The sequence below is a fragment of the Meleagris gallopavo genome, chromosome 5 (assembly GCF_905368555.1).
Source record: "Meleagris gallopavo chromosome 5, MGAL_WU_HG_1.1, whole genome shotgun sequence".
Lineage (NCBI taxonomy): Eukaryota > Metazoa > Chordata > Aves > Galliformes > Phasianidae > Meleagris > Meleagris gallopavo.
The window spans coordinates 1,756,684-1,768,539 of NC_139408.1; the positions used below are offsets into that span (position 1 = coordinate 1,756,684).

The 11,856-nt window shown below is 41.6% G+C and overlaps 1 protein-coding gene across 4 annotated transcripts in view; it reads left to right on the forward strand.

Annotated features, from left to right (window-relative positions):
- MPPED2 (metallophosphoesterase domain containing 2) overlaps positions 1-11,856 on the forward strand; it is a 195,418-nt gene that overhangs the window by 182,118 nt on the left and 1,444 nt on the right. For all 4 annotated transcript variants that reach the window (XM_085223873.1, XM_085223872.1, XM_085223875.1 and 1 more), the window contains 2 exons: positions 5,962-6,077; positions 8,186-8,299. In XM_085223873.1, the coding sequence (XP_085079999.1) occupies positions 5,962-6,077; positions 8,186-8,299 (230 nt within the window). The remainder of the gene's footprint in view (positions 1-5,961; positions 6,078-8,185; positions 8,300-11,856) is intronic.

The window sequence follows — 11,856 nt, forward strand, 5'->3', positions numbered from 1 at the left end:
TTCTCAAACCCTTGCAGGTTTTTGTGTTCCTTTACATGACTGCCTTCTATGCAGGAGTAGGTTTGGGGACCAGAGCTCAATCATTTGTCAATAAAAGGTGGAGCAGCCTTGAGGCGTCACAGGCAGAGAGATGTGAAGAGAGTGAGACAGGGAAGAACTGCAAGATGAAGAATGGAATTCTTTTCACATAGCATTTTCCAATCAGACAGACAGCTAATGCTGGGCTTATGCCCACGTCTGTCTTGTTTTAGGAAATAATCTGGTCCAGATCAGCACATCTAAAGAACTTGCTAAATAGCAGCAGCTGAAGACCTTGTTTTTATTTCTTACCTCTCAAAGATCCAAGCACAGGTCTCTTTCTGCAAGGAGATCAAGTGAAAACCTCCTCCTATTGCTGTACAATTGAGGATGGAATTTCAGAACAGCTTACTGCAAGGAATACACTAATTCACACTAGTTCTGTAGTAGCAAAGTGCTTACAGCACTTTGTGGAAGACTGCTTTGTGGAAAAAGGTACTGTGTACACTCTCCTTTCCAAACTTGGGGGATGTGTGTTGGTTGTTTCTCTCAAATGCTTTATCATTTAGAGAAGCAGTGAACGTTTATAAATCATAGTATGTGAATTAAAAGAGACAGAGAAAACCTGCAAAAATGCCAACAGCTGTTGTGGCTCCAGTTTTTTGTAACGTTGAAAACGTAGCTCTGCTATTTTTCAAACACTTGCATAGGTGCCTAAAATCTGTACTTCCCTAACAAGAAGATGCATACCATTACATCATCTCAGTGCTGGTAACCCACTTCCATAAGAGCTGCCCCAGGAGAGCTTCGATTGATTAAAGATGCCTGATAGGCAAAATCCCAAGGATCCGGACTCTGTGATACTTCTCTAGGTTGTATATTAGTGTCCCCACATTCCCAGTGAGACAGTTAGGCGCAGTAGGTGAATGCTAGTGGAAATGAGCTCAGACAGCTAGAATCACTAGACTTTGTCCTTTTCAGATGCCACAACATTACGAGCAAAATCGCAATGTTGTAATGAGCACATTTAGGAAATTATTTAGCCTTTAAGATTTCCTCATTCCATTATATTTTATAAAAAAAAAAAAAGTGTTTTAATACCCACTATGAGAAAGTGCTTAATGAAAAATGCTTTTGTAGCAATGAAAGCAAGTGTCACGGTCTTTATAGCAGCTCTTACCTTGTAAAATGTGCTTATGTAGTGCATTGTGCACTTGCCCTGCTGAGTCTTGTTCTCCTGGCTACACGCACTCTGCAGATCCCCTTCTCCTGTTGCCCACTGCAGTCACTTGGTGCATCTCAGCAGGCAGCTCTCCATTCAGCAGACAGGTGTGGGGGGAGGACTGAAAGGTGTTGGTTCTGTTGGTTGGTTTTTTGCAGTTTCTTTTCTGCTAATGCACCGCCCTGCTGCCCCGTTCATGTAGGGCTGTAACAGGCACTTTGGAGATATGTGTGTAAGCCAGTCCTGTAACTGAGCAGCTCTAGGAGTGCACGTTCACTGCCCTGTCCCATTCCTTTCTCTTCTGCTGAAGGAGAGCCACCAGTCTCTCTTCTAAGCCAGGCTTGTGAGTTCGCCTCAAATGCAGACCAAAATATAGAGTGTTCTGTTGTTGGTTGTGTGGAAGTGCTTCCTGCTGTGATGCATGTTAGGCATTCCCTCAACTTTGTCTTGCAGAAGGAAGCAGCCTGAGATTTCTGCCTCCAGTGTACTTTACTCACTGGGCTAAAGATAAAACTGAAGCTTTCTGAAGAGACTGGTTAGTTTTAAAATGAATGAATTCTGTGAATTAAGAGCAGAGAATGTGTTCCTGTTAAGAAGTAACTATTGAAATAATTGCATTTAAGAGTTAAAACCAGAAGTAAAAGGAAACCCTTCATCTAGAAGGTCTCATTGTACCCTTATCTTCTGGGTTGTTGCTCTGAGGATCGCATAATTAAATTCATGAGCCCCTAGCCAAAGAAGAATGAAAGAACACAGTGGAAGATACCATCCCTTAAAAACACAAGTGTTCCAGAAGGAGGTAAGTTCTTGAATAACTGGGATGAACTTGGCCATGGCCTTATGTCTTTTGTTTCCCTGTGTGATTGTGGCTTTCTGGCTTCTGAGATCTGCACACCAAGGAGTGGTTGTGACTTTATTTTCTGAAACTTACATCGTAAATTAATGCTTTCTCACTTCTTTTTTTTTCTTTTTAATTGTAAAATAGTAAAGACCAGTAAAGTCTCTTGGGGAAAGGGAGACATGATCACCAGCTGAAGAACAAGCTCTCTCTCTGCCTCTAAGGGCAGGGATTTGCTTTTCTCATCAGACAGTTTTTCCAGTGCACCTGTGAAGGGAGGGGAAGTCTTGCCCTGGAGCTTAAGATCCTCTCCTCCTTGGTTTTGTGGCAGGTGAGGTGCGTGTCTCATGGCACAAGGTGTGAGGCAACATGCGGCCTGCTGCACAGGAGTTCTTGTAATTGCGGAAGATGTAAGTTCCGAAATGGCAGGTGGAGAGGGATCTGTGGGGATTGCTGCATAGAGATGAGGAACTGCGGAGGGCAGCGATGGGGCAGGTGTCTGCCTTTCATTAGGTTATTCCCTGAGACACATCTGGTGCCAGCAGAACTGCTATTCCTAAATGATAAGGAAGCTTTGCAGGCAGGGGAGGGCTGAGCCGTCAGGTGAGCCAGGGATCAAGAATTACCGTGACAGTTTCATGGCACATGAAAGATGCTGTGAAGTGCATCGTGGCTGCAAAGAGCGGGGGCTCAATTAGGCTTTCCCAGCCATGGGCTGACACGCAGTGTGAGCGGGGCCTGCGTCGTGCCATGCGGTGTGTACCAGGAAGTGTTCTGGTCCATCAAATGTAAAATGATGAAATCATTTGTAATCTCTCATTCCTAATTCCCGTGGTACTACGTCTGTGCCTCCCCTGTAGCATTCCTACAGCTGATTGCTTTCTTTTCTTTGAGCTGCGTAAAAGTGAACTATACAACTCTAGTTTCTCGTAGCTAACTGAACTCTCTTACCTAAAACTTAATAGGAAAGAAAAATACGCATGTATAAATGCTTAATTAGCCTTTGCCTAACTGTTCGCACTGGGTTGCAGTTTATCACAGGTGGGTGCAGCCAAGGGATCTTGGAGTACTGTCCTAGAGCTGAGGTGCTCTGTGCCAGCAAGCACTCAGCTCAAAAGATGTTGCAGGAGATGCGCAACTACGTGCACATTTTCTTTCCCCTAGATTATTTAGAAGTTGCATTTGACAATATTTAACCTTGCTTAATCAAAGAGAGGCAGTAACTGGAGTGGAATATCCGATATCTGCTGAGAGGAACCTGCCTGCCTGCAGTGCAGGCCTTGTCTTTGCTCCACATGTCCACAGCTTGCTGGGGGTGAGCAGCCGCTCCTGGACTCTCCGGGGATTCACAGCACATCAACTCCGTTTTGCCTGCACGGTAACAGCACAGTGCAAACACGGGGTGACCTTCCTTGTGATCTCATCTCAGGCTGAACCTGTGCCATGAAGCTGTTGTTCTGCTCTTCCCTGCTGGCTCTCCTGCAAGGCCTGAAACTCCGCAGTGCCACTGGGGCCTGGCAGCTCTCTGGGTACGAGCCAGGGCATGGTGCTCACAGTGTTCTGTTCCAAGCAGCAAAACCTAAATCTGTAACCCAGGTGTTCTGCCAGTCACAGCCTCCCCGCTTTTTATTTTTTTGTTTTTATTTCCTGTGAAAATATTTAGCATATTAAAGTATCTTACTGTCTTTTTTATGCACACGCTGCACAATGGTGAGGGCTTCTTGAAAGTTTTCTTACAAGTGGATTCCCACGTGGTAGCTGTTAGTCACAGCTAATTACAGAGACTGATGAAGGAAGAGTATAGAGGAACTCAGGTTCCCCTCCTCCTTCCTCAGTGCTTAAGAGTAACATAAAATAAAAGACCCGCAGATAAATGGAGGCTTTTCTGTGGTTGCAGTCTCCAAAGAGCTCCAAAGAGATCACAGATGTGGTTTCATGTTTCAGGTTTAACTATGGTTTAATAACTAAAGTACTATCTACAGAAGAAATGCAAGTGGGGAAAGAATCATTAATTGATAGTGAAAAGTTCAGTCTATGAGCTGTGTGTTTGTTTTTTTAAGCAGCTGAATGTTTAGCCAAACTGTATTTTAACTTTTAACTGCAGCTCCGAGGGCTACGATAATCTCGATATGTTAAATCTTGGGAACATGATAGGAAAGGAAACATTCGTACCTAATTTGGACTTGTTTCAGAAGGGTGAATCGTAGAAAAGCAGGAACACCTGTAATTTAGCTGAAGCGAAGGCACGTGCTTCGGTTTTATTTCAATTGTGTGTAAAGCTAGTCTGAGCATGCTTGCCTTGCTTCACAGCGTAAGACCTTGCCTCAGCATTTCACTGGGTGCAGAACGAGCCAACGGTGAGAGCTGGAGTTGCTTTGCTTGGGGAGGCCATAGCTTACCTAAAACACTTAGTGACATTAGTTTTCCTGTCTTTGTTGCCGTTCATCCAACGCCCAGGAAGTCTACTAGGTTGAGGAGTTCCCGTGTACGAGTAGCATTGGCTCAGCAGGACCGCGTGGTGTCTATGACTGGGGCACCAATGCCCTTCTTGCACCTGTACTGCTGCTGCCTGCTGTCTGCCTGTGCTGCTGACTTTGAGGAACTCAGAATATACTTATAACTATGCAAACTCCCCATCGGTCAAATGACTGTCTGTCGCAAACAAACAACTTTAATTGCAAAAAAGTAAAAATGAAGTAGAGTCTCTCAACAGGAAATTTCCACTTGGATGCATATTTGGTATTGAACGTCTGCGTAATTTAGAGGGTGCAGGAGGCAGATTACATAATGAAGTGATGTAAAACTCATAATGATCTCTTTCCTATTTAACGTGTATGCTTTCCTGCAAGGTTTATTTTTAAACTGAAAATTTTCTTTTCAGAGCTACAGTACAAAGAAGGCTACAAGAGTAGCTTGAACTCTCTAGGGCTGGAACAGGTAGAAAATGAAGCAACCTATTCTAATAGTTACCTAGATTCTAGGAAGTAAAACTTCTTACATGAAAACTATCAAAATTATTGCAATTCTAACAGCTACATAGAATCTTGCTAATAACAGCTGTGGACATCACTAGGAACGACTGTGCTATGGATGTACCTGATCAGAAGGGGCTTTGTTGTATTATACTTGCATCAAAACCACTCGCTTCACTGGTACATGTTGAAAAAGCACTCGTTAAAAGTAAGCTTTTTATTATTACATGTCTGGCTTGATGGATAAACAAATGTCCCAGAGCAACGCTGTGCTGTGATGGGGAAAACTTAGAACTCTGTTTTTCTTAGGAAATCCTAAATGAATTATAAGTGATAAGATCTCCTTTAAAAAGTTACTGTGGGGCTAAACATCTCTAGGAGGCTCAGGAGTTAAGCCAAGTTATGTGAAAGTGTTACCATATTGAAAGTACTGGGCAAAGGAAGTTTGACTTCAGTGAAATATCAGAGTTCTCGTAAATGCAGTGTTATATGGCCTTCCTAATGAACTCTTTTCTACTAGATGTTTTTTGCTTTAATTGTTCCTTACCTCCAAAAACTTGGTTTTTGTTTTTTTTTTTATAGGTAGATAAGGTAGGAGTTCTTACATTTAAACATCACTAAACTTAAACTCTAATTATAGCTTTGTTACTTTAATGTTTTTCTTTTTCTCTCTGGTAGATAAAGGTCATGTACTCTTGAGATACAAAAAGTGCATAAGATATTAATTTTAATTCAAACATACAGATCTGTGTGTGTATGTATTTGAACTGGTTTGCTTTAGAGGCTTTCCTGTTGAAAAGGCTGTTTGCAAGTAGTCTCTGTAGTGCAGAACTTGTTATAATCCAGGGGAAAAAAATGGAGAAGAGAATTTTATTTTGCACTGATGCAGTTCATCTTATTTTTCCCCAAAGGACACCGTGGTTTAATGGATGGGGCTTTAACCTACCCAGAGGTCAGTCTTTGCTAGACAAGTGGAACCTTATCCCTGAGGGCATTGATATACTAATGACACACGGACCTCCCCTTGGTAAGTGAAACAAAAGCTGTGTGAGACTTTTTTTTCCCCCCTGAGAATTTTACCTTCAAAATAACCAAAATTATTAATGCTATAAGATTTATTGTAACTGCATGCTAACTCAGGGCTGTGAATTAAAGCCTTTTGGTAAGAAGAGCACAGAGATTATTAGAGTTGCAGAACTGTTGAGCTTCCAGGTGTTTTTTTTCAATTACATTTTTTGTTTCGCTCAAACAAGGGAATATCAAATATCTGATTCCGTGGCCGTGAGAGTTTGACACTTCACTTAAGAACATTATTCATCTTGCACTTTCCAATCCCACATGATTTCTCAGAGATTGACTAAAACTTCTAAAACGTTTTCCCAACTACTATGACATGTTTCTTTAAGGTTTGAGAGTATGCAGTCAAAAGTTCAGGATTATACAGTCACATGTTCTCCCTGACTGTTCCCTTTTAAACTGAATAACATCTTTAAAACTACTCTTGCATATTCTAGCTTACTTATCCTAAACTCGTGAAGCAATAAATTTAGGCCCTCAAATCAATCTTTGTATGCATACTTCTTTTTTTCTTTTTTTTTTTTTTCATGAATTAGTTGAAGTCTTCCATTTAGTTTAATTGTGCTCTCTGATCTGCATGCTCATCCTGTGATAAACAGAATTCTCAAAAAGATGCTGAGATGCTTGCTCAGCAGAGGCAAGAGTGCTTGGCTTGGGACATATCTAAAGTAATTAACGCCTACATTGAATGATTTGAATTTTTTTTTCCCTATCCTGTAACCTCACGAGATACGATTACACATTATTTATTGCTTTCCTTTAAAATGCCTATGATGAGGAGTCTAGAGTTGTATCTTTAATATTTCAGTCGGTTTTAAAACAACTGAGCACCTGCCTTTTCTAAATGTGGCTTCTGAGGATGAGGAAGCATCAGCCTTTTATTCATTACTGCTAATAGACTGTAATTTTGTCATGGTTCTAGTAAATCCAGGGGGTCAGGTGTTCAGATGTAGTCACTCAATTTGATGATGGTAGTGACTTCAAAGAAAACAAAAAACCCCCACCAGTAACCAGGATTGCATAGTGCCATTATAAAGCAGCATTTAAATGCTACCTGGCTGGCTCTGTGTTCTTGCAGCGTTTCACAGTGACTATGGAGTCAGGAATTAATGCATGGCTTATGTATTGTGTCACAACGAAGTTAATAGTCAGCAATCTATGCAGAGCTAAGGAAAAGAAGGGGAGAAAAAGACCTTTTTGACTAATAATGTACTTATGCTCTTCTGATATCTTGGTAACTAACAGCTCTTTTCATACTGTTAAGCTCACTAGGGCTGCCTGCGTTCCACTTTGATAAAGCAGTGATGCACCATCCACTGACAGTGGAACACACTGGATATTGAAAACCAACACCTTGAACAGCCCTCTTTTAGTCTGTTTATTTTCCCAAAGAAGCAAAAAAAAACCCAACCCACAAGCACTGTTATAGTGTTTCATAGGTACTGTTTTAAAAGGGCTGCTAATCCTTCTGCTCTGAATTGCTTTTGTATAGAAATACTTTGATGCTATGGATGCTAATGAATGTTTTAATTGAATACTCGTTGCCTATTGTTGGTGACTGGGGACTCAGAACAAGACTAGCACTTGCAGACTGTGTTCCTCTGGAAGTTGTTGGGAAACTCTATTTTAAATCTTTCAGGTGGCAGCAGCTATCAGGTTGTACAACAGCCAATCTTCCCCAGGTATTTTGTTCTGGAGTAGCCAACCTGCTGACTTGGGAAGGTGACTGCTGTGAGAGACGGGAATGGGAAGAAAAATCAGCAGCAATGCTGGGAATAAATGTTCCAAGGTTTCAAGGTGGAAGATGAGTTTAAGCCCGTAGTTTAAAAAAAACAAATCACATCCAGAGAAATATCAGTGCAGATGGAGGAGGGTGATCTTGAGGAAGACAAAGTGACAGTGAAACGCTTCTTAAAAGCTATTGTGTGCTTTAATGGAGAGGTTATGACTGCAGATAGTGTAATAAACCTTCAGTGAATTATGACTTCCTGAAAGACTATGTGAAACCTTACCTGAATAGAGAAAATTAATAGTATTGATTGCATTTTTGGCCTGCAGGTTTTCGAGACTGGGTTCCAAAAGAGCTGCAGAGAGTTGGTTGTGTGGAACTGCTAAACACAGTGCAAAGGCGAGTAAGGCCCAAACTCCATGTCTTTGGTGGGATCCATGAAGGTAAGGAACACTGCCTCTCTGCTCTTTGATCTGAGCCTGGTTCCAAAGAAGCACACGTCATTTGTGCATTGCAAAGGATGGGTAATGACATATTGGACTAAAGTAGAGAGGGAACTGAGGGAAGTGATTGCACACACGGCACTTTGTAAATTTATGCCAGAATTAAAACAGGCTGTTTCACGAACGTGTGCTGCATTTTGCCACCTACATCTCTCACTGTGCAAAGGTTGTTCTATACAGGTTATTTAAAAGCAATTTAAATTTTGACAAACTTACTTAGAGAAACAGATGAGATTCCCCACACATGCAAGCCAAAATGAAACTTAGTCCAATTATTCCAAGTGCAAGAGCCAAGAAAGGTGCTAGAAAAAAAGAAAACTGAAGACAACTTACTGTCTCAGCTCACCTCCCTCAGCATGTAAAGAAAAGCAGAAAGGAGGGCAAATATCATTGCCAGAACTCACTTTGCATGCATTTCTAAAAGTATCCTGTGATACGGTTCATAATGTGTGTTCCCTTACAGCAGTCTCACATATAAGAAGAGATATGCTCATAGTCAGTTCCAGATCAGAAACAAAAAGCTGTTTGTTGGCAGTGGGAGGGAATGAGAGAATTTTGAAGACATATAAATATTTAAACCAATTTTGTAGCTTTTACGTGCCTGTGAGACAAATATTAGGAGGTTTGCCTGAGAGAGAGAGTGTAAGTGTTTGTGACCCTAGAACTCAAAATGATGCATTAAATGCTTTATATCCCCTCCCATCTGCAGATTTCTGCACTGCCTCTAATTAGGTTCTCCATCAGCTCACAGATTTGTAGAACTTCACAAAAGAGAAATGGAAAAAAAAAAAAAAGAAAAAAAAGGACAGCTTTGTCAACTAGTACCATTGGTTTTACTTAAGCCCTTGTGATATTACGAAATTGATTTTATTCCTGGTTTATAAAGATCTGTAAGTCAGTAGTTTTCAAGGGAAACACTGAGGTGACTTTGAGTAGCATGTTCGCTGTATTAGAATGCACCCAGGAAACCACTGGATATTTTGTAAAAATACCAATCCTTGCGTACTCAGAGTAAGTGAATACAACAAGACTTCCAGCTAAAACACAAAAATGGTCTGCAGCTTTTGTAAGCACATTGGATACTGAAATTTTCAGTTGCAATAGGAGAGAAAGGTATTTTCATGTACGAGATTGTTATGAGAAAGCACTGAGGGAGTACCTTACATTTAAATCTCACATGAAAGGTGATGGCACATGTTGAAAGCGAACATTCAAACAGATTCTTACAAGAATACGAAAAAAGTTTAAAACCTGTTTTAGTAGTTATGCAGAAGGCATAAGAATGGCTTGTTTTGGTACAGAAAGAAATAGCAATTGTTAAGAGCATTATCCTGCAATACAATTAATTCTCATCCATCTCTAGCTTAGACGAACACAGACTGCATTCCATTAAGTCAGGGGTGGCTACACACATTCTGATCGTGCCTGTTTTTTTTCTGGTTGATAAGTAAGAACAGCCACAAACAATGTTTTTCCCACCACGAGATGATCTAAATCAAAATTGCTAGTCCAAATAAATAAAGTGCAGCAATTCTGAAGTGATTATTCTTTGTGATAGAAACTGTGGGTAGCTGGATTTATCTTAGCTTTCAGACAGCAGTGATCTGTGCTGTATCATAATGGTTTAAAAGAAAAACATTTTTCCCCTGTGGGTTAGCGGTGGGAAGTTCTCTTCCTCTATGAACCTCTAATAAAAAAAAGTGCATTTTGTGCCAAATTCTTCCCAGACTTGTTCTAGTTTCTTTGTAAGCTCTCAGTGGATGTCAGCTGAAAACAATGGATCTTATGCACCGATGGGACTGGAGCTCTATCTCCACGTCCTTGAGAGAATGTCTGTAAGAAGGGACACTTCTGTGCTTTTGCACAGTGACAAATGCGTGTTCTCACATCATAGCGTCACACACTGGCTTAATGAAGATTCAGGTGTGACTCTGTTCACGAGGCACACATAGTTTGTTCCACTTGCCCAAAATTCTACACGTGTACAGGTGTTTTATCCAATCCTATTCCTGTGTGACAAGTGGAAAAGATGATACAGGCTAGGAGAGAGGAGGCATTACTGCTGGTTCCTCAGATTTGTCCTAAACAAGAGCACTGCTGGCCAGACGTTTAGGAGCCTCCTGAAACTGATGCTGTGGTGTTACTGCGGAGTCAAATCCTTGACATGTTGAAAAATCCTGTGATCAATATTCACTAATTCTTGCTTTATTTGGGAACAAGTTGTCAACATCCCTTCACAATGAAAAGCAATCATCTATTTAACTCTCACCTCGGTTTTCTGCTTAAGCCAGTAGTTATTCACTGACCTCCAGCAGTCTACTGTGCTTACAGCAAGAGATTCTTTTCCTTAGTCATGATTTTCACTGGTCTTTTTGTGAAGAATTTAATCTCTTTGTGTTCTTGTTAAGTCTATTCTTATATTTGAATTCTCTTGCCTGTTAGGCTGCTATAACTGCAGCCTCCTTTTGAATCAACCAGTCTCAGCTCTGTGTGAAAGCCTCTTAGAGGCAAGCCATACCTGTATTTTACACTGCTGGTTAGATCCACTTATTCATTCAAAGAAGTACTTTGCAGCAGCATTTATGAGTGGGACACTGCATCATAGAACCTCAGAGTAACCTGAGTTGGAAGAGAGCTACAAGGATCATCGAGTCCAACTCCTGGCTCCGCACAGAACCACCCCAAATCCAAGCCCTACATCCGAGTGCTCCCTGAACTCTGGCAGCTTGGGGCCGTGCCCTGGGCAGGGCGTTCCAGTGTCTGACCACCCTCTGGTGCAGACCCTTCCCCTCACCCTCCTAACGGCTCCGTGCCGTTTCCCTCGGGCCCTGTCGCTGTCACAGAGAGCAGAGCTCGGCGCTGCCCTCCGCTCCCTGTGAGGAGCTGCAGCCCCCATGAGGCGACCCTCAGCCTGCTCTGCTCTGCGCTGAGCAAACCCAGGGCCCTCAGCTGCTCATGCTAATAGATTTCTGAGGTTTCGTGAGCCAGTGTGAACACGAGCTTGGCAGTCGTGCAGTGAGGACCTGTATGATAAAGGCTATCATGGGAAAAGCTTACGAGCTTCCATTTATTGCCCAGAGAGGGCAATGATTTTTGTAGATTAAACGGAAGTGACTTCTAAATCTCTTGTTCCTTACTGTTTCTTTTATTATCTGACAGGCTTTACAAGCTTGCAAAGTACAACACACTAATTAAGCAATTAGAAATAGTGCATGTGTGGTTTTGTCTCTGGTTTTGCTGTAACGAATTGCAGCAGAGGATTTTCTGTGGGAAAACGTGTGTGCATAAAACAAAAGCTTCAGTTCTTATTTCAAATACAGTAGATTGTGCTTTTTCAATCAAGTCTTTCTGGCAGCTTTCAAGAGCTTATGTCATTTTGAAGGGATTAATATAATTTCATTCCAAAGCATTGATCTCACAACAAGCTTTCGGTGCAGCTGCCCATGGGCGGCATCGTTTGTTTATGTTACAGTAAGTGTGACACATTGTCCCTACAG